This window comes from Ips typographus, linkage group LG4 (assembly GCF_016097725.1).
Source record: "Ips typographus isolate SLU linkage group LG4, UJ_Ityp_2.0, whole genome shotgun sequence".
Taxonomy (NCBI): Eukaryota; Metazoa; Arthropoda; class Insecta; order Coleoptera; family Curculionidae; genus Ips; species Ips typographus.
The window spans coordinates 1,097,799-1,120,215 of NC_138425.1; the positions used below are offsets into that span (position 1 = coordinate 1,097,799).

At 35.8% G+C, this 22,417-nt stretch overlaps 4 protein-coding genes across 9 annotated transcripts; 3 read left to right on the forward strand and 1 right to left on the reverse strand.

Moving 5' to 3' along the window:
• Positions 1–37: 37 nt before the first annotated feature.
• Positions 38–1,321, forward strand: LOC145728195 (putative cytosolic iron-sulfur protein assembly protein Ciao1). The gene is made up of 4 exons (XM_081978251.1): positions 38–263; positions 314–549; positions 608–758; positions 817–1,321. Exons 1-4 carry the CDS (start codon positions 38–40, stop codon positions 1,212–1,214), a joined length of 1,011 nt encoding a protein of 336 aa, XP_081834377.1. The 3' UTR covers positions 1,215–1,321.
• On the reverse strand, positions 1,287–3,070 carry LOC145728194 (BTB/POZ domain-containing protein KCTD9-like). The gene is made up of 4 exons (XM_081978250.1): positions 2,899–3,070; positions 2,066–2,834; positions 1,784–2,007; positions 1,287–1,724 (listed from the first exon to the last, which is right to left on the reverse strand). The coding sequence occupies exons 1-4, from the start codon at positions 2,956–2,958 to the stop codon at positions 1,608–1,610; spliced, it is 1,170 nt and encodes a 389-aa protein (XP_081834376.1). The 5' UTR covers positions 2,959–3,070; the 3' UTR covers positions 1,287–1,607.
• Positions 3,071–3,247: 177 nt separating this feature from the next.
• On the forward strand, positions 3,248–8,024 carry LOC145728182 (uncharacterized). Of its 3 annotated transcripts, XM_081978225.1 has the most exons (6): positions 3,254–3,421; positions 3,481–4,282; positions 4,814–7,276; positions 7,452–7,602; positions 7,661–7,809; positions 7,867–8,024. In XM_081978225.1, the coding sequence occupies exons 2-6, from the start codon at positions 3,491–3,493 to the stop codon at positions 7,942–7,944; spliced, it is 3,633 nt and encodes a 1,210-aa protein (XP_081834351.1). In that variant the 5' UTR covers positions 3,254–3,421; positions 3,481–3,490; the 3' UTR covers positions 7,945–8,024. The 3 variants fall into 3 exon arrangements, with proteins under 3 accessions (XP_081834353.1, XP_081834352.1, XP_081834351.1); XM_081978227.1 differs by lacking the exons at positions 7,661–7,809; positions 7,867–8,024 and adding an exon at positions 7,326–7,391 and having other exon boundaries at positions 3,248–3,421; XM_081978226.1 differs by lacking the exons at positions 7,661–7,809; positions 7,867–8,024 and adding an exon at positions 7,326–7,394 and having other exon boundaries at positions 3,249–3,421.
• Positions 8,025–8,531: 507 nt separating this feature from the next.
• Positions 8,532–22,292, forward strand: LOC145728192 (uncharacterized). 4 transcript variants are annotated; one of them, XM_081978247.1, is made up of 8 exons: positions 20,588–20,819; positions 20,880–20,974; positions 21,028–21,157; positions 21,207–21,278; positions 21,333–21,506; positions 21,563–21,789; positions 21,838–21,871; positions 21,984–22,292. In XM_081978247.1, the coding sequence occupies exons 1-8, from the start codon at positions 20,623–20,625 to the stop codon at positions 22,240–22,242; spliced, it is 1,188 nt and encodes a 395-aa protein (XP_081834373.1). In that variant the 5' UTR covers positions 20,588–20,622; the 3' UTR covers positions 22,243–22,292. The 4 variants fall into 4 exon arrangements, with proteins under 4 accessions (XP_081834374.1, XP_081834373.1, XP_081834371.1 ...); XM_081978245.1 differs by having other exon boundaries at positions 20,591–20,819; positions 21,924–22,292; XM_081978246.1 differs by having other exon boundaries at positions 20,592–20,819; positions 20,880–20,971; positions 21,924–22,292.
• Positions 22,293–22,417: the final 125 nt, after the last annotated feature.

Sequence of the window (22,417 nt, forward strand, 5' to 3'; positions counted from 1 at the left end):
TTATTAATTTGAACCAAAACTTGATACATAATATAAAATGTCCCGACTTGAATTAAGTCAAACGGTAAAAAAGGATTTTGGAAGAGTATGGAACCTTAGTTGGCATCCTAAAGGTGAAGCCCTGGCCTCTTGTGGTGAAGAAAAGTGCATAAGAATATGGGCAAAGGATTTATTGGGTAAATGGAGTAACAAAGTAGTCCTAACTGATGGACACAAACGAACTATTAGGCAAGTGTCCTGGTCACCTTGTGGACACTATTTGGGTAAAAACTTTTCTTTTACCTTAATATGTAATTACATTAGGTATTTTTAGCTTCAGCTAGTTTTGATGCCACCACTTGCATTTGGGATAAACAGGGAGGGGAGTTTGAGTGTAATGCCACCTTAGAGGGACATGAAAATGAAGTCAAAAGTGTAGCTTGGTCCAAATCAGGTCACTTTTTGGCCACATGTAGTCGGGATAAGTCTGTTTGGGTGTGGGAAGTGGCAGAGGATAATGAATATGATTGTGCTGCTGTTCTGAATGCTCACACTCAAGATGTGAAAAAGGTTCAGTGAAAATACTTTTATTTTAATGGTAAATGTAATGACTGTACTAAATCATCAGGTTGTTTGGCACCCAACTAAAGACTTACTAGCTTCAGCCTCTTATGACAACTCTATAAAGTTTTTCAAGGAAGACCAAAGTGATGGAGATTGGGTGTGTTGTGGTACTCTAAAAGGCCATGAATCCACAGTTTGGAGTATATCTTTTGACAGTAACTATAACATTTTGTAGATTGTTAATGGCAGTAAAATGCAAATGTAATTTTACAGAAACTGGAGATCTTTTGGCATCATGCAGTGCTGATTGTACAGTAAAAATCTGGAAAGAATATCCGCCAGGCAATGCAGAAGGTGTGGTCACAGTTGATAATGAATCAACTTGGAAATGCATATGCACCCTTTCTGGACAACATTCTCGTACGATTTATGATATTGATTGGTGCTCTAATACTGGCTTGATTGCAACCGCATGCGCTGACGACGCTATTAGAATTTTTAAAGAAGATCCAGACTCCGATCCGAATGCCCCTTCTTTCAGTTTAATATGCAGCATAGATAAAGCACATAATCAGGATGTAAATTGCGTTGCATGGAATCCTGCTGTAAAAGGCTCTTTAGCTTCATGCAGTGATGATGGAGAAATAAAATTCTGGACTTTTATTGAATAAATGTTATTTATTTGTTGTTACATGTTTGTAAATATATTGGGTGTTTTTTACATTTGATTTAAATTAAACAAATTTATCAATTAAATCTTTATTATAGACTCTAAAAATTGTATAATATTTCCACATTGCATATACACACTAGAGTTAAAAAAATACCATTTTCCTAATAAGGTTTATCCATGGTAAAACATTAAAACACTAAAAGCAGTTAAATTCAATAAAGTTCTAGTGTTAATAAATACTTCTTTAGCAAAGAAAATACCAAAGCAAAGTAATACTGATAAAAGGGGTAATTTTTACTAAAATAAATGTCCTTCTGGGAAAATAAATCACATAGTGTAGCTGCATCTTAAAGGCTTCCAGCATCTTTGTGACTTAAAGAATGTCCAGAAATTATCTTATAGTTTGACTCATATGCAAAGGTGTGAGCATGAGTTCAAATGCAGCATCTTTTAAATTGGCACCTCTTAGATTAGCCTCGTGCAAATCACTACCAGACAAATCACAGTTCTGCAACCAACCAAAACATTCACCATTCAGGATTGTTAATAGGATTCCCTCACACTTACTTCTAAATCGGCACCAGCCAAAACAGCAGCCCTCAAATCACAGTTCTTTAAATTTGCATTCTTACAGTTGGCAATGCGTAAATTAATGCCACCCATATCACTATCTTCCAAGCAGGCACCTTTCAAGTTGGCACCCTCCAAATTAGCACTCTTTCCCCCTGGGTCTTTAAAATTACAATTTCTCATTGAAGCCCCTTCCAAGATAGCTCTCAGACCGCGTACTCCTTTAAATTTATTACATACCCAATAAAATAATTCTAGATTAACCTGCAATAAGTTTACCCTGAAGTTGGGCACTATCCAACACAGCATGTGACAAGTCAGCCCTTTCCAAACAACACCAACTTAAGTTGGCCCCAGCTAAATTACAACCTTGCAAATTTGCATATTTAAAGTTAATTGCCCTAAGGTCAAGTTTGCTTAAGTTGGCTCCTGCCAAGTTAACCCCCTGGAACCTTAATGTCTGTGCAACTGAACTGTTTATTAGTGTATTAACCACATCCCTCCTAGTTAATGGTGCTTGATCTCTTGATTTTCTACTGGTTTGAAGGATGTCCTCAAGTGTGGGCATAATTGATACAATACCAAAAAAAGTTGCTTCAGCTAATATACCTTCAGGGTTTATATGCTTGTCATACACTAATTCACCACATCTGAGATAATTTAAAATGGGTTCAAAGTATTTAGGGCTACGGTCAATTAGGTAAGCACCATTCTTGTCTCTGCAGCTTGGGGAGAAAAATGTTTTATCTTGTGAAAACATTCGAGCCAACATGCTTTCAGGCTCACTCATTGTTAAAGTTCTTCTAGAGGTAGTAAAGTACTTTCCACCTACATTTAAAGTGACCCACTCATCACATTCCTCCAATGCTTTCAATGACATAAAATCCTCCCCATTGGATACAAATAGTTTATCATTGTTTCTTATGTAAGTAGGGTTGCTAAGTTCAGTTCCATCTTCCAAAAACAGGCGAATATTACCTTGAGCAGTGGGGATGAGCATTTTAACAATTGTATAAAATTGGTCTTCAGTCTCTGGCATAAGAATTGTCTGAAAGTGGTAATTCAAATTGTTTGAAATTGAACTATACCTATTTATGTTGTATGAATTCTACCTGAGCATCTCCTTTAACGCCGTTTTGCATTATGGTCACTCTCCTCTTCTGGCAGGACATAGTGACAGGAATATGCTCACATTTCTAATAAAATTACAATAGCATTATTAAAATTGCAGAAAAATATTAATACAAAAAGATAAACAATTAAACTTTTTGGTTATGTGCCATCTTTTCTTCTCTTCACAGACATTAACTCTTCTCTGCTAGTGGTTCCGAAAATACTAGACCTTTTCTGTTTCACTTTTTTTGCCATCCCTTCTAAAGGTTTAACAAAGACAGAGATATATTGAGAGCATTTCAGCAATTTAATAAGTACTTTGTCATTTGTCAGGAATAGATTTGTAAACCTGTCAGAGTAAAATATCATTTCATTTTATGTATGTATACAAATAATCTTTTTAAATATTTTAAATAACGAATTTCTAAATACAAAAAGTAGGGCTCCGGTACATAGTTAAAAATTTCCAGAAGAGAACTGAATAATAGTTTGTACCTAAACTCACTTAACTTGAGATTTTGGGTAAGTTAAAGCTTTATTATCATGCCTATCACCTTTTTCCAACTATTAATAAATATTAGATGGTTTAAAATGAGCTCCGACGACGACAAAACCTCCGATAAAGGCAACCAAATTTTGTTTGAATATTACAGAAAATACTCACAAAACAGGAACCTCTCCAGATACTTTTCAGGCACTTCAGTGTCATATTTACCCCCAGTTGTCTCTGATGAGGATAAGCCCCAAGAATCATCCCCTCAGAGTCAAAACCAAGACTTGATAAAAATCACCATCGATGAGTCAGAAATTGTAGTTGAAAATCCTTCTTCGGATGATGACAACAGTCTTTCAGATCATAGAAGACTTGAATGGGATAATGGTGCTGATATAGGCTACAACACTGCAAGGAAGAATGCTGATAAGTTACAGAAAAGTTTTTCATTACCTGCTTTGGATCTCTCTGTAGCAGAAATTAAAACTGCAGTGGCAAAACCCTCAACTGTTATAACCCATTCTAATAGTGAGGAAAACATTGAAATTGCAGTGTTCAGTTCAAGCTCAAGTCACACTTCATCACAACCCCAAAAAAATTCAAACTCATCTAGTAGTTTACTAAGTAAAGATTCACCACTAGAAAGTCAAATTGCCACCTGTAGTAGTCATAGTCAAACTACCACTGGAAAAAGCAGTAATAGTAGTAAATCAATAGAACTGAAAAGCAGTTCTTTGAATTCTAATGAAGCAGTTCAACTAAGGGACTTTCAAAAAACTATAAACTTTCTCAAGCAGAAAATTGGATTGCCTGGAGCCCATTCTACTCCAAATGTTGAAAGCCAGATGTGGGGGCAGTATAAAATGGTTGGCAATGGTGCAGTGAAAAAGGTGAGATTAAGAAGTTGTAAAATAAAGTTGTTTTCTTTCATTATTCAGTTTTGAGACAAGTTGCAACCCAATGTATGTTATTTCAATGATGAAGGGATAAGACAGATTTCTTTTATTTGTTTGAAAAGTTTAGGCTTTAAGTGCTGAGGGTGTGGAATTTTGTATTGTCTCAAAATTTACTTCTTACTATAAACCTACAATTTCCTACTTTATTAATCAATTATTTTTCTTTTTATTACATGTTAATAACTTTTTGATTATACTCTGTTCAAAGTTTGCACTGCTATTTATATCTTAATGGTTGCTGTAAATGAAACCAAAATTACATTTTCTGGATACATATTTGACTTTGACTGAAGTACAAAATTGTTGACAACAAATGACTGACTTAAATTTTTTTTATTATTTAAACTACAAAATTTACATGTGTGTGTTTGTTTAATACAAAAGATGATAATAACAGGTAACTGTAATGATACTACTGTTGATGAATATAAATTTTCTCTATTAGTTATGAGTGTATTTTTATAGGTACCCAAAGTTGTGGGCAGAAAAAATAAGAATGAAAATTCATCAGAATCATCAAAATCGACCCCAAAACCACATAAAAGAAAAGTCAAGACTAAGGTGGTTGAACTAAGTATATCGACCCCTATTAACGTCAATTGCAGATCATTTAATTGTGAAATTCCTGCTTTAAAAACCGACGCTCAGCCTAAAGCTGTTCAAACTGAGTCTGTAAATTTACGACATACGGAAACTCAATTTGATTTGGATTCACCACCAGCCCATGGTTACAAGAAAGCTATATGTGACGACATGGCCGATTCGGCGTCAAGTTTCGAGTACATATCAGTAGGAAGAACTTCCGGAAATTATAAAGGGGTAGTAAAAGAAGTACTGATGACTGAATCCAGTCGTACGTCCAGGACTAGTTCCGAAGACGTGGACAAGCACCTAGAAAGGTTACAACTATTGTTAAGATCGAAAAAACTTAATTCAAGCACTAAACGTCGCTATATCCGGAAGTTACTTAACGAACTGAAAGATTTAGATAATTCCAGTGAAAGTTCGGATTTTTTTATTCCCAAAAAAGACTCTCTAAAAAGCCAAAGTAGTAAATCTGTTAAGGATGACCCTTGCTCATGTGGAGCTACCTCAACTACATCAAGTAACATTCCTGTTAAAACAATAACTGGTACAGAAAGTGAACCTGTTAAGTTTACAGCACAAGTGCAGGAATTACAAGACAGGTTTGTAGCTTCACTACCCACGAGTAAACATCAGCATTTTGAACTACCAAAATCTATATCAGAGTCGGGTGATAGTGTCACAAGCAAAACTGAGGATTACTTATTAAAGTTTGCTGAAAACGAACGCGCCTATCAATTGAGCTGGATCAACAATGAGATATCGCACCTTTCAAAGCTCAAAACAATTTTAGAGTTGAATAAAAAAAATCCAAACAAAAAAACAAGCAATTATAACGTCGTCCAAAAAGGTGGAGAAACGAGAGAGTACATCATCAACACTGACGTCAATTTAGGGTCAAAAACTAAAATTAACTATCACATAGATGGTAAAGAGTACGCGATCTCAGATTCCAATAGTTCTTCAAGTGATCGAGTTGTAGTTGCTGATATTAAAGTAAGTTCAAGCGACAAACACACAAACATCAATATAAGAACTATTTGTTCAATCTGTAAACAAGTAATTTGTGTGTGTAAATCCGCTTCTGTTAGTCATAAAGAAGAAGAAAGTTTGCAGTCTTTACTCCAATTGGAGTCGCTAACTCCCGAGGATTTCAATTCGTTGCAACGGATATTTAAAGGATGCGATTGCACTACCAAGAACCCCAGCTGTAGTTGTGGTTTTGTTAGGAAATTGCTGGATAAATTCCAAGGGCAGCTCAAGAAAATGGAGGGTGTGAGCATTCAGACTGATCCTTTAGAATTTGCAGCTGGCTTTGATCAGAAACTATGTTACGATAAGCTGGATTTTGATCTTGGTAGTAAAGCAGAAAGGCGACAAGTTCAGACTGATGAGCAACCTAAAAACATGTTGGAATCTGAGACTCAAGTTGACGATCCACTGCAGACATTGGGAACGCAAACGTTTCATTTATTTGAAGTTGGCAGCAAAAATCAACAAACCTCCAATCAAGGTCTAGGCCGGAAAGTTCAAACTGACAATCTTCAAAACAACTTGGAGTCACAAGTCCAAGTGGACGAATTGGTTGACCTTAAAAGTCAACAGACATCAAATCAAGGTTTGGAACGGCACATCCAAACTGAAGAGCTTCGAAGCAGTTTGCAGTCGCAGGCTCAAGTTAGTGAACGTAATGCGGGCGTTCAAATTGATAAAAACCAAGTGGACGGGCATACTGAGACCGTGGTGACAAAGGACGAGAGTCACAGCCAAACAGCAACCAAAGGTGTCTGCCAATGTGTTCAAACTGAAGATGATTGTCTTGATGCCGGCACAAATCCTCAACCCACGAAACGGGCAGAAAAAAATGTCCAAGCCAGTTTGGAAACACGGAGTGTCCAAACCAGCCACACTGCCACCTCATCAAACAGTGCAGCTTCAAGAGTGACATGTTTCTGTTGCAAACAAAAGGCTTTTTTGGCTGAAGTTAGTTATCTACAAGAAGGGAACGATTCTATGGTAGTGTGCACCAGGTGCTATTACAACCGTCCTCGATATTGCCTTCACAACGCTTGTCGATGCTGGAGTTATTGGCGATCAAATGATACAGAACGCAACCGACTTTGTCAGTGTTGCAAAAAAAGACCTCCAGGATTGATGTATACGGTGACGTTACAAGACAACAAAACAACTGCAAAACCGCATGGCGATGGAAGGATCCAAGTGCAGGATGGATGGAGCGGCAAAAGTTTGAAGGACAAAGAAAACCACAGCAGGAAAATGGTAAAAGAGAAAGTGAAGAAGAAGGTTGAGAATGCAGTTCAAGGCCCCCAGTACACTTTAACGGTGAGTAGAAAGCAACTTCTTTTCCTGAGACATTTAATCTGGTTTTCAGGAGTTTTACCCGATATTTTAGTTTTATTTTTATAATCGGATGCATGCAGTACTGTAGAAGAAAAATGTGGTAATAAAGGTATTCAGCTGGTTTAGAGTTTTAACGGGCAGTTTTTGTTTGTTGTAGGACTACTTAATAAAAAACAAGCCCGAGTTTATTTTCTCGGCCGAGCATCGACGTCAGATGCTGCTAAATTCACGTATACTGAGAGAACAACAAACCGATAATGTCAAGTTGAATTTTTTGGAAAACAATGAGAACAGACATTCGGATCAAGGTGATTATATTTTTTATGCAATCCAAATTTTGTTTTATGACTTTGTGGACATTTACAGACAAATACAAGCTTTTTACCGGTCGCGAAATGAAAGAGATCAACAAGAGAAACTACAAAAAGTTACCGGAGGTGCAACAAAAACTGGTGAAACAAAGACAAAATCGGTTACGACGGGCCGATAAGCTTATTAGCAGTATATTTGCCAAGGTAAGGAGACTAAAACTGGTCAAATAGGATATACAACTATCTGTTTTTCTTTGACAGAAAGTACAAAAGTCAATCTTGAAGGGGAAAGGAAATTTTCCTATTGACAGGCCTCTGACTTACTTAGAGAAATCTTAAGAAATCGTTTCTATTTTAAGACTGATTTAAGTGTGTAAACTTCATTAATAGTAATTGTTGTATTATATATTTTTATTACACTTGATTGTTTTACTTAAACTGTATTGTTTCTGTACTGTAATAAGGCATTTATTAAGTAAACGAAGGCGTCCTTAGTCTGTGTTGTAGGGCCCCAACAGGACAGCATGATATGGCTTCTATGAATGAGCGTCCCAAACCTGTTCCTATATAGATTCATTATTCCTTATTAAGTTATTTTATAATTAACAAAAAATATAGTAGTCCAATTTATTCGTCAAGTTTCGTTTATTTTGTTGGTTCAATTCAGAAACGTCAGTTTAACACATAGAAAACATTATAAATCTAGAACTCCATCTTAAATAGCAGGCCATGAAGGCACAAAATGTGACATTGGATTAAAATCCGCCGCCGGAGGGAGCCACTTTATTTTTTTCTAAAAAATCGCATGACCTCATGATTACAAAATTATACGCAGGCCACGTGATCTTTGGATCATATCGCGCGTTTAGGTCCGAAAGAAATCGACTAATTACTAGTTGTCACTATGACATCTATTTTGAATTTAAAATTTGAATATCGTTTACTAAAAGTACCTAAAAGGTATAGTAAAGTTAAAGTTGCATATTTGTGCTGTTCGTGAGTTTTGTGTTTGTGAATATGAGAATATGAACCAAGAGCATCTTCATGCAGGTATAAGTTTCTTAATCCCGCAAGTAACTTTAACTTATTTAAAGCTTAAGAAAACCTTGTTGGAAATGATCTAGTTTTTAAACTCTCGCCATGAAAATATTAATCAAGTACGTATTGTTGAATTACTTTTTTGTTGATAAATAACTTATTACCTGAGTATACAGTATAAAATAACATTACAAATATGGTATTTGCATTGATGGTAAAAGCAGGTTTACCCTTATAGTCCGACTTACTAATTACTTACTATAAGTCACCTTTTTATCAAAACCTGATATTAACGCACACACCAAATATAATCGGCTTAGCAAAACATATCTAGTGTGCCATGCAAAACGCCCTCTCGCGGAGAAATGTTCATAATAGCCTAGGTCCAATCTGTCAAAACGTGATTTCAAACTTCAAACAGTCCCATTGACATGTAAATCTAGATTTATAATGTTTTCTATGGTTTGACAGCAATACATTTTATATGGGAAAGTTCAACTACCAAGGAACTGTGATTGTACAACTGGGTTTAGGGTGATTTAATTTTTTTTAAACCTCTAGTGAATAAAAAACTGTTTAAATCGTTGCTAAGCGTTGAATAATTATGAACTATAAATAGGACAAAATTTAATACAAAATATTTATGTTTTTTACATTTACTTACTCAGACTATCACAGCATGATTATTTTTTTGTTCTAGCCTGTTAGATCCATTGAAGAATTTCGATACCCATTGATAAGCACTTGAGCAGCAGGAGATCAAATACCCTCCTGCGGCACTAGTACTTAGTAACGAGATAAAGAAAATGCTGCAAATAAAACAAACCTAGAAATGATAATAACTTTTAGAATATTCTTCTGGTGGATGGTATAAATTGGAATAGAATTTCAATGCAAAAAGTGACAAACCTATAGGAGTTGAAGTCCCCTTTAATTTATTTTTTTCGGTTTATTAAAAAGGGTCAACTGAATCGACCTCTCTGCGTGAATTACTAATAATCAAGTTGACTTTATAATTTTACCGACAACCACAGCAGGTCTATGACTTTCTTGTTACCTTTTAACCAGTTTGGACGCCACTGGTTTGCGTTTTTCCAGAACTAAATAAGTACATACCATTGCAGTGACGAAAACATAAACTCGGTTAACTGCCGGCTTAATCACAACTAGAAACATCTGGCAACTACCTGCTAGACTGTAACTTCTTTATTCCACACTGTAATAAATAACAAAAATAATTTAAGAAGAAAAAACTGTTCGAAACGCGCCAGTTGGCTGGCATTTTGTGTTGTGTGTCTACTACCGTTGGGATTGAGGGTCAAGATATCAATAGGGTCAGGGGTCACCTACATTGATAGCATGGGCGCCGACATAATTATACATACCACTGCATTTGAGTAGTTGGTAGTTTTTTTCAGCTTTTATGGTAATAATGTTCGGTGTGAATGCACTACCTACTACTAAAATTATTGAAACTTTCATAAAGTTGTGTTAATTTGTTAGTCAGAACAGTATAATCAGTTGTTGGGCAACCAAAAACCGTTGATATATTGTTTGCGACCGTGGTAGTTTATAATAAACATTTTACAACAAACAGACTTATAATCACTAAAAAGATTGCTCGGTATCTTGGTCTATATTGGTAAATACTTTTGTACATAAACAGGGAGAACTTTAATAGTTTTAGATCAAGTTTATTTCACTTTTTTAGCATTTTCAGCGTTTTCTTTACATAGATAACATTAAACTGCTACAGTCACCTTAACAGCCAGAAAGTCTGTAAGTAAGATGTCACATTACACTAAAAAGCTTATTAAGAGTATATGAAAAAGAGAAATAGTCTAAATGCCACTGTTTTTAATCAACAACTAAACTTAGTTTGGTAAATATGATAAATGTGAACTACTAATGTTTAGTATGAAAGATATATCAATTTGATCAACTACAGTGCGTTTTTTTTAACGCGCAACATAGGATTTTACGTGTTAAATTTTTAAGCCCATGTTAGACCATTTTATTTTGGAACTGCAAGTCTATAACTTGACTGGTGTGTCTTTAGTACCCTGAAGCTTAAGTAAGTCTACCAAATTGGTCTAAAAAGTGATTAAAAACTGGAAAAAAAATCATTTTTTTTCGAAAAGATTTTATCGTTCCATACTCCCTGTATGCATTGTTGTTCCTTGTTGTTTTTATACTGGCAGGGCAGGTAGCAGATAAAGTGACATATTTTGACTGCATCACGACCCGACATTTTTTGAACGTCAAAAGGGCATTTTATGATTGTTTGGAATACTGTTTGGCTTCAAACGGAGGTCACTTTGAACAATTCACTTATAAAAATACTTCTTTTGTTCTTAACTTTCTTGATATAAAGTTAATGATCGCCCTGTTTTACTTTCTACGCCAAATTTTACCTGCTACCTGCCGTGCCAGTATTAAAAACAACAAAGAACAACAATGCATACAGGGAGTACGAAACGATAAAACCTTTTCGAAAAAAGATGATTTTTTGCAAGCTTTTTAACACTTTTTAGGCCGAATTGTTAAACTTACTTAAGCTTCAGGGTACGAAACAGCCACCCGTCAAGTTTTATACTTGTAGTTCCAAAATAACATGGTCTAACATGGGCTTAAAAATTTAACACGTGAAATCCTATGTTGCGCGTTAAAAAAAACGCACTGTATAGTATTAAGTACATATCTTTTTGACTGTTTTAAAGTTGTACTAAATAGTACAAAGTCGACCCTTGTATGCGGGTCTGCAGATGCACGTGTGCAACATTTTATTATTATTATTATACATATTTAAGGCTATTTGTATAGTGCCGGTATTCCGTCTTAATTCAATTTCCTGTTTTCGCTTAATTGAATGAAATCGGTTGAGGTATATGATATACAGTGTGGTCCAAATTGGTGATGCATAAGAGATACAGGATCGGTTAAATGGGAAAAGTTTTAGGGAATACAATGCTAAATTCATACCCGGTGTACGTGAAACACCGCATTTTTAACTTTGCCTTAACGAAGATAAAAATGTTTTTGAAAATGTTACCTTATTAGGGCACTTTTTGACGTAGAACACGATGGTGTAATTAGAAATTTTTTATCGGCACTTGTTTCGAAGTTATGCATGACTACTTTGGAAAATCGTATGGGGCCATTTTAGATTTTTAAATTTTCGAAAAGCGCTTAAAAAGGCCTTTTCAATGATGTACCTATTGATACCCTTGTGAGACTTAACAAGTGCATAATGGCGATTTTTCTATTTTCGACATAGTAGGCTTTGAACATTTGGGCAGCCATTTTAAAAAAACAAAAACTTTGACACTTCAATAGCCCGCAACTTTCAGTTTTGCCTACGATTATCTTTTGTTTTTTCATAATGGCTGCCCAAATGTTCAAAGCCTACTATGTCAAAAATAGAAAAAGCGCCATTTTGCACTTGGTAAGTCTCACAAGGGATTTTCCAAAGTAGTCATGCATAACTTCGAAACAAGTGCCGATAAAAAATTTCTAATTACACCATCGTATTCTACGTCAAAAAGTGCCCTAATAAGGTAACATTTTCAAAAACATTTTTATCTTTGTTAAGGACCTATAAGGCAAAATTAAAAATGCAGTGTTTCACGTTTTCCCAATTTCCCGGAAAACGGCAAATGATAATCTAATTTCAAAACCGGGTATGAATTTGGCATTGAATTCCCTAAAACTTTTCCCATTTAACCGATCCTGTATCTCTTATGCATCACCAATTTGGACCACACTCATCTTCATCGAATAAAATGCTTAAAAATAGAACCTACTATGGTGCGTTTATTCAGTTAGACTTCTAGTTTGAATTTAGTGTGGTGAATATACAAAATTAGGCATAATTTTAGAAATTCCAACTTCTTCCCACGTTACGACTTCGTTGTGTTTAATAAAACGATAAAACTCTAAACGAGATAATTAGCGGCTTGTGTCTTGGAATTAAAACGAGCTTTTATCAGTTGGGTGAATGAACATCATAATATGTTAATTAATAACTTAGAAGATATTTTATGAAGAAAAAACGAAACTTAACCTTATAGCAAAACTATCAGGAGAGAGAATTCTTCCCAAGTCAAGTGTGAGACTGAAAAAATCACACAAAAAACACTGGTCACCTATTTCAGAAATCACGGCTCTAAAATTATTATACAGGGGTGGTAAATCCAAAACCGACCATAGGAAAACCGCGTAACGGACAGAGAAACGTACATTATTGCATGCGCGGGACTAAGACAAAAAACGAAAAAAATATCAAGTAGGCCATATTTGCAGCGCGCTGTTGCCAAACGCCAAGTATCACTCAAATACCGTCGACAATATAACTTGGCGTTTGGCAACAGCGCGCTGAAAATATGGCCTACTTGATATTTTTTTCGTTTTTTGTCTTAGTCCCGCGCATGCAATAATGTACGTTTCTCTGTCCGTTACGCGGTTTTCCTATGGTCGGTTTTGGATTTACCACACCTCTATACTCAATTATTATTGTAAAATAGTAATTTTTATAAGTTTCAATTTTTTTAGAACAAATGGTGAATGCAGAAACTGGACGAGAAATGTTGCTCGTAGAAAACACAACTTACACCCAATTTCGTGTATAATCTTCTAGTTTTTAACTTTACCATTATAAATCACTCTGTAGCCTAAAAAACAATGCTAAAACTAAGGGATTTAATGATTTTTTAATCATCCAAGACAACAAGTAAAACTATAAATGAGTAGGTTGGAAGAACTTTTTAGGGTAAAAATAAGAGTTTGCAATCAGAGATTAGATATGCAAAGTATTAAAAAAGATGATATAAGTGACAACGTCGCAAATATAAAGGGTCGTTTAAAATCGTTATTACTGTTGAAAAATTTTTTGTAAAACTTTATTAATTAATGCGACTAATTTAAAAAGGAAAAAGTAGCACGTACCTAATCGATATCCAGGAATTTTCTGATTTTGGTGTGTGGAAAAATAAAGCACATAATACACGCACGACTAAATGACAACGACTGTCCGCTAATCAGTCTCAATTGGGTTTATATGCGAAGCCCACATCCCTATACGTTAATTTAACTTAAATTGAGAGATTGTTTCCTTTGTGCAAGTTATTATTCTATTGTCGGGTATGTACGGTACGGTTTTTGTGTGATGCCCATCACCACGTATCACCTTTTTAACGATATTCACTAGCAGAGAGCACCATCGTCGGACGGTGTAAGTAAATAAATTAATGACGGTTCCATCACTCCCTTTTATTGGCCAGTTTGCTCGAGTAAACTTAAACTGATGAGTGTTTATGGGCTGACACCGCGTGTTCGGTTCCGAAGGAAATTTATAATAAAATTTCGGTCGACCGTTCATCATGTAAGCCAGTGGTGCGCATCTACAACATTTGATATGTATTATAATTTGGTATAAAAGACAATCTAAATTCAGTTGAAAGAAATATATTGCTCTACCAAGACAGTAGATGGACGCCACTGATGGTGATACCATACTATAAGGTCACTTTGATATTCAAAATTATCTCACTTATGTCAAGAGTATCTGTCAGTTGAACCTTATTTTTATCTTTTATATAAAAAGTTCAAAATATTAAGTCTTTTCTGTGATGCACCTTAGAATAAAACGATATAAATCCATGAGGTGATTTTGAAACATGTTTGAAATGCAATATACAGTGTGTCCCAAATTTTGCTATTTCAAAATTTTACATTTTTAAAAAGCGAAAATTCCCGGTTAATGTTCCTGGTCACATCATATTAGTTCACATTGCTATGCACTACTTATTAAATTATTAAGTACGTAGACGGTTTGAGGTAATTTTTATGTAATTAATTCGTCCGGTCACCCCTATATAAAATGCTGACTAAGGCCATACAATTTGTGAGGAAGTGAAAATTAAAGGCCACCCTAAAACGTTTCTTTAACAAAGCCCTCTATTCTGATTAAATTAGGTAAAACTTTTGAAACACTTTGAACCTTGAAAAATGGCGTTTTTTGTCAAAATATTCAATTTTTTCTTGCTCCAAAAAGGGTCCAATGCACAGCAAAGGACTCTTAAAATTTTTCATTTTTCATTCTGGCTCATTTTGTAGTATTTTTTTTCCTCTTTCTAATGGCGGTTTAGTGAAATCTATAAGAGATCAAATAAAAATGTTACAATCATTCAAAAATTTTAAAATAGCAACTTTTGCAAAAAGTGCAATTTTTTATTTTACTCCAGGAGAGTTCCAATGCACAGCAAATGGCATATTTATACCAAATAACTTTAAATCAACGTTGCCGGGTCTACCGTTAAAACGGTATATCTACCGTTCTCCTGTTTTTTGTATATAATCTACTGTTTTTACTTACGTTATTGCCATTATGTTGGTTGTGAAACTTTTGATATCCTTTTTCAATTTATTGAATAGGAAATTTAATAAGGATTCTAAAAATGCATTTAAAACAGTCATTTTCTTACTCCCAATTATTCTCTGAAACCACGTGATGTCTGTCACTATTGTCAGAATTGTCAAAAATTTACTAGAATTTGCAAGAATTACATTTTAACACAGTTTTCGAAACAAAACGATTTTCTAAGATTTAATAGTTATTTTGACAATTGTTACTTCATAGTCTCGCTAGATAGTCTTCTGAAATTACGTGACAACTGTCACTAACGTCAAAACTGTCAAACTGTGCTCAAAAGTTGCAAAAATCTGGATTTATAAACCTTTTCTTGCAGTATTTGATATAAAACGTGTTTCTGAGAATTATGACAGTTATTTTGACAATTGTTACTTCATAGTCTCGCTAAATAGTCTTCTGAAATTACGTGACAACTGCCACAAACGTCAAAACTGTCAAACTGTGCTCAAAAGTTGCAAAAATCAGGATTTATAAACGTCTTCTTGCAGTATTTGATATAAAACGTCTTTCTGAGAATTATGATAGTTATTTTAACAATTGTCACGTGACCGTCTAGCCAAATAGTGTTCTACAATTACGTGACAACTGTCAATAACGTCAAAACCGTCAAACTGTGCTCAAAAGTTGCAAAAATCTAGATTTATAAACGTTTTCTTGCAGTATTTGATATAAAACGTCTTTCTGAGAATTATGACAGTTATTTTGACAATTGTTACTTCATAGTCTCGCTAAATAGTCTTCTGAAATTACGTGACAACTGCCACAATCGTCAAAACTGTAAAACTGTGCTCAAAAGTTGCAAAAATCAGGATTTATAAACGTCTTCTTGCAGTATTTGATATAAAACGTCTTTCTGAGAATTATGATAGTTATTTTAACAATTGTCACGTGACCGTCTAGCCAAATAGTGTTCTACAATTACGTGACAACTGTCAATAACGTCAAAACCGTCAAACTGTGCTCAAAAGTTGCAAAAATCAGGATTTATAAACGTCTTCTTGCAGTATTTGATATAAAACGTCTTTCTGAGAATTATGATAGTTATTTTAACAATTGTCACGTGACCGTCTAGCTAAATAGTGTTCTACAATCACGTGACAACTGTCAATAACGTCAAAACCGTCAAACTGTGCTCAAAAGTTGCAAAAATCTGGATTTATAAACGTTTTCTTGCAGTATTTGATATAAAACGTGTTTCTGAGAATTATGACAGTTATTTTGACAATTGTCACGTGACCGTCTGGCAAAATAGTGTTCTGCAATCACGTGACAACTGTCATTAACATCAAAACTGTCAAACTGTGCTCAAAAGTTGCAAAAATCAGGATTTATAAACGTGTTCTTGCAGTATTTGATATAAAACGTCTTTCTGAGAATTATGACAGTTATTTTGACAATTGTCACGTGACCGTCTGGCAAAATAGTGTTCTGCAATCACGTGACAACTGTCATTAACATCAAAACTGTCAAACTGTGCTCAAAAGTTGCAAAAATCAGGATTTATAAACGTGTTCTTGCAGTATTTGATATAAAACGTCTTTCTGAGAATTATGATAGTTATTTTAACAATTGTCACGAGACCGTCTAGCCAAATAGTGTTCTACAATTACGTGACAACTGTCAATAACGTCAAAACCGTCAAACTGTGCTCAAAAGTTGCAAAAATCTGGATTTATAAACGTTTTCTTGCAGTATTTGATATAAAACGTGTTTCTGAGAATTATGACAGTTATTTTGACAATTGTTACTTCATAGTCTCGCTAAATAGTCTTCTGAAATTACGTGACAACTGTCATTAACATCAAAACTGTCAAACTGTGCTCAAAAGTTGCAAAAATCAGGATTTATAAACGTCTTCTTGCAGTATTTGATATAAAACGTCTTTCTGAGAATTATGATAGTTATTTTAACAATTGTCACGTGACCGTCTAGCCAAATAGTGTTCTACAATTACGTGACAACTGTCAATAACGTCAAAACCGTCAAACTGTGCTCAAAAGTTGCAAAAATCTAGATTTATAAACGTTTTCTTTCAGTTTTGATATAAAACGTGTTTCTGAGAATTATGACAGTTATTTTGACAATTGTTACTTCATAGTCTCGCTAAATAGTCTTCTGAAATTACGTGACAACTGCCACAAACGTCAAAACTGTAAAACTGTGCTCAAAAGTTGCGAAAATCTGGATTTATAAACGTTTCTTGCAGTATTTGATATACAACGTGTTTCTAAGAATTATGATAGTAATTTTGACAATTGTTACGTGACCGTCTAGATAAATAGTGTTCTGCAATCACGTGACAACTGTTACTTACGTCAAAACTGTCAAATCGTGCACTAAAGTTGCAAAAATTAGAGTTTAGAAACGTTTCCTTGCAGTATTCGATATAAAGAGTGTTTTTGATATTTATGATTTTTGACAATAGTCACGTGGCTGCCTAGCTAAATTATCCTTTAAAAAATAATGTCAAAGCTTAAAAAACAATTATTAATAAAACAATGAAAAATCTGTATTTTTAAAGTACGGATTTTATAGCAAGATTATTCTACCGCCATTAAATATTTTAACTTGGCAACACTGCCTTGAATACCTTTTTTCGTTGTTGTAATCATGGTAAATATTAAGCAGATCTACTACGGTAAAATATCGAAACGATTACCGATAATAAATCTACTTAAAATTTAACCACTGACCCTTCACATGTACTAGGTATAATCGTAACTTAAACAAAAACAAACTTACCCCTTACTGGTGCAGTGGATGGTATTTTTTAACCAAAGGTTAAATAGGCGAACCAAGACGAAATTGCAAATGCATCGTCAATGGCACACCTACTTAAACTTTAGTGACAAAAATGTAGCAACAAACTGATCGCTGGTACTGGTGTACTGGTGACTATCTGCACATTTTTGGTATTTTATAAGGGCCAGTTTATCTTTAGACTGTTTAAACTTTTTCGATAACTGTAATGGATTGTTTGAATAAGTTAATTAGATGTTTGGACTGGTATTTTTAAATAAGGCCTAACGATCTAAGCTAACTGTGTTGATTTAGTAGCCTGATTGATTGTTTGATGACTCACTCAGACTACCCAAATTAGGGGTTTTGTTAACTATATTATTTGTTGTTGATTAAGTCACTAAACGTTTAATATTTTGGTATCAGACAAAAATTTGTCTAAAATCAACAAAAATTTCTGATTTCTTGTAGATTTTTAATGCAAGGAAAATTCCATGGATGTCCAAATATCTCCATCCAAAGATCTATCAACAATCAACATCCCGGATATTCAGGGTTGAACTCAAAAAAATCATTTATTGTGTATTTATTTATACATTTCAACCGCACAGCTTCAATCTTCTCCATGTACATCTTCAACCACGTGAGACGAGTAAGAGACGATGCTGTCAGCACCTGGTGGTGAGCAGCCGCACTCGTCCACTCGACTCGTCTGTCGATCAGACCTGGAGGAGAATTGATTGGTCAGTTCTCCACCACTAGGTGGTATCGAGTAAGTGTCCTGTCTTCGATTTTGAGATCTTCGTCCGGCTTGCTGATTTACTCCACATGAACAAGGACTTACATCCCGTCTTCCACGCTCTGAACTGGACATGGTTGATCTTGGAGTGCTGGACAATGGCGGGTCAAACGTCATATCAAACGAGTGATCAGCACGACCACTTGTTTGGTTAGTTGATCTGGAGGAACTATCATGTCCAGGTGGTGAACGTAGCGATCTACCAGTCACTGTATAGGTTCTGTGCTGTCTAGGTGGCGCTTCTTGTTCTCCTGATGTACACGGACAAGGACTTGCTTGAGGAAAACTCCCATCAATAAGATCAAAAGACACCTCGGATGAGTCATACAACGTAGAATAGGATCTTTGACTGCTGGCAAACTCCGGCCGAAAATTGAAATCGTACGAATCATCAGTAGGAAGGTCCGTTATGTTATTTGAACTATCCTGGATGGAGTCATCATGTCCAAGTCCAGAACGCGCACATCTAGGAAGAGTTTGTATCGCACTAGGTTGATATCCTCTCCTGGACGAAACGTTGAATGTTTGGTTCATTCCAGAAGTTCTAGTTTGATTACTGGGAAATGTAGCCGACCTGCTTGAGTTTTCTTGTACTGTGTAGGTCTGGTTTCCTCCAGGTTGTGTGGTTCTAGTTATATTTCCTGCTGTTGGTTGGACTGTATAAGTTTGATTGCTGCGAGGTGATACCTGTCCTGGCAGTGGTATTCCGTAGGCTGCAGAATGTACAGTTCTTGTTACATTTCCTGGTTGTTGTACTGTATACGTTTGATTTCTTCCAGGTTCAGTGCGTGTTCTGTTACCAGGACAGGTGTAAGTTTGATTATTGGGAAATGTACCAGACCTGCTCAAGTCTGTTTGTATCGTGTAGGTCTGGTTTCCTCCAGGTTGTGGGGTTCTTGGTGTTTGTTGTTCTAGTGTATAAGTTTGATTGCTGTGAGGTGATACTCTTCCTGGCAGTGGTATTCCGTAGAACTGGTCTGATTGTTGTTGCACTGTATACGTTTTATCTCTTCCAGGTTCAGTGCGTGTTCTGTTACCAGGACATGTGTAAGTTTGATTTGTAGGAAGTGTAGCAGCCCTACTTAAGTCTCCCTCCACTGTGTAGGTCTGGTTTCTTCCAGGTTGTATGGTTCTGGTTACATTTCCTGGAGCTTGTACTGTATACGTTTGATTACTACTACGAGGTGACTGGGTTACGTTTCCTGGTTGTGGTATTCCGTACGATTGGTTGCTGGTTAGATCAATCCCAGAGCTGGAGGCTAAAGGCTGAAAGTCACCGTACATTGAATCTTCTTGAGAGCAGCTACAATGTTTTTTATCACCGCGAGAAGATCTAGATCTATCACGGGAAGATCGTTGTTGTACACCATCCGAGTCTGTGAAAAGTCTTCTCCTTACATCGTCCATGTTGCCTCTTGGTTGATTTAAATTCTGCCTAGTTTTATTCAAAATGCTGGCTACCATGACGTCGTTCATTTCCATATTAGATTCGCTAATGGAAGATAAGTTTAACTCGTCTGAGGTGACATTGAACTCAGCCCTTGAAGGAGTTTCACTCAATGGAGTATTATAGCAAGCAAGAGAATGTTGAATTGAGGGATCAGAAGGATCGGCATTGAAATTATCAGTGGTATTCCCAAAACGATTACTAGATACATCAAACGTAACATTAGGATTAGGGATAGTGGGAGTTTGATCCGGTCTACATCCTAAAGGAGTGGTCACAAATGTGTTTTCCAGCCCTCGATGACTAGAATAAGAGTCCTGCCAATCTGGGAGTTGTTGAGCCACCAATCTTCCACCTTGTCTCCTTGCAATTAAATTACCGGTGGTTTGATTCAGTCGTGGAGAAACCTCGATGACGCTGCTTTGGTTGGGGTCTTCCACCAGCCCTCTGGGGATGATGATTTTCCTACTCATAATTTAGCTACTTAATTCGTTCCAGGAAAAACTTTTGACACTGACTGTGTGTGTCAATGTCCGTTCAAAGTTTTAAATTCCAGTTTGTGCAATGGCTCAGAAAAAAACCCAAAAAATTTTCATTCCTAAAGGATCGATAAATCCTAACGAGGACACGATAATTGAAATTCCTAGGGAAATGCAGGAACAACCATTGGTGGTGGCCAAAGGGCAGGTTTATAGGGAAAACAACATTCGTGTTCAAACCACGTCACGGATTGTGGAATATCGAAACGACCCCGAAATTAGGTAGTAGTAGATGAGTGTCATTTATTTACTAAACTAAAAATATCTCTATTAATAATACAGTTCCAATAAAAGCAGTCAGTCCGAAAGCAAGCTAAAGAAAGACTCAGTTCAGTCAAATAAACCTTCTGATCCAGCTTGTAAAACTTGTTATAGTAGTACATTATTTCTGTTAAACCTTATTTACGTTTGTAGCAATAATATGTTGCAGAAACTAGCCAAACTTCAACCACCCAGAATAAGACTGAAGATTCTGAAATCTTTGCACCCCAATTTCACTCTTCGGAAGAGTATTTACCTGTAGTAAGCTCAAGTAAAAAACCTTCAAGCGCATCAGTGAGGTAATAAGTTTAACTTTACGATGAAGAAGAAGAAATATGTTTTTCTTAGGTTTTCCAGCACTTCAACAACAGAAACCTGCTCTTCGAGAAAAAATGACACTAAGAAATCGATATTATGCTTGTAAGGCTACACACCAACAAGACCTGATTAATTCTTGCTAATCAATATTATCAGGAATGAAAGCTGTACAGTCCTTGTTGATGACTCTTCACAAAAACCAAACCAAGAACAACAAACTGTCGAGCACTTGCCGAAAACTGGAACATATCAGGACAGTAGCAGCAACACTGATCGTAATGTGGATGAGTTGGAAAAAGACAGAAAGAACAGATTGAAAAAGTTTTATAAGTAATTTTATAACCTTTTTTAGTATTTATTATGTTGAGAGATAAAACCTGATTCAGGATGTCTAGTACAGATCTGGACGAAATTTACATCGAGCAATTGAAAAGACAATTCGAAGAAGCCAAACGTAAGTTGGAAGAGGCTGTAATGTTGGCATCCATTTCGTTAAAAAGGCTGACCAGCAACAGCCGGAGTTACTCTGCAATGTGCCATCCTAAATGCTCTGGGGCAGAAATCTGCGACACTGTTCCTGAAAGGGATCTGTCTTTTGTTCCCTCCATTTCTGGTAAGTTCCTTAAGAAGCACAGTGGTGACTAACAAACCTTTTCCAAAGCTTCTAGTAAACCATCTGATGGCAACATATCCAGGTAGTAAAAGCCACGCTTACTTAATACGCATAACTGTGTCTGACATCGATAGCAAGGAACTTAAGTCAGCCGATTCCAGTCAACTTCCAGCGTCTACTCCGTCAATTTCCAGAATGCGCACTTCCGTATCGTTGATAAGGCTGAAGAAAGACACTGACACTCAAACTCCCGTAAAATTGTCAGTGAAAGAGTTGATACTTGAGTCCAGTAGCTCTTCAATGGATCCAGAACAAAACCTCTTCAAAGTGTCCAGCAAGTGTTCGGCCAGTTGCGCAGCCAAGAAGAGCGAATCGTTGAAGTTTCTAAAGGAACCGTGTTGTGCTAATAGTTCCTGTGAATCTCTGGCTCAGAAAATGTCCTCCATAATGTGATTTTCTGTCAAACTATTGTTATAGTGAATATAAGTTCACTTTTCAAAGTTTTTTAAATTTTTATCTTTCCCACCAATAATTATACAGGTGTGGTAAATCCAAAAGCGACCATAGAAAAACCGTGTAACGGACAGAGAAACGTAGGTAATTGCATGCGCGGGAGAAGGACAGAAAA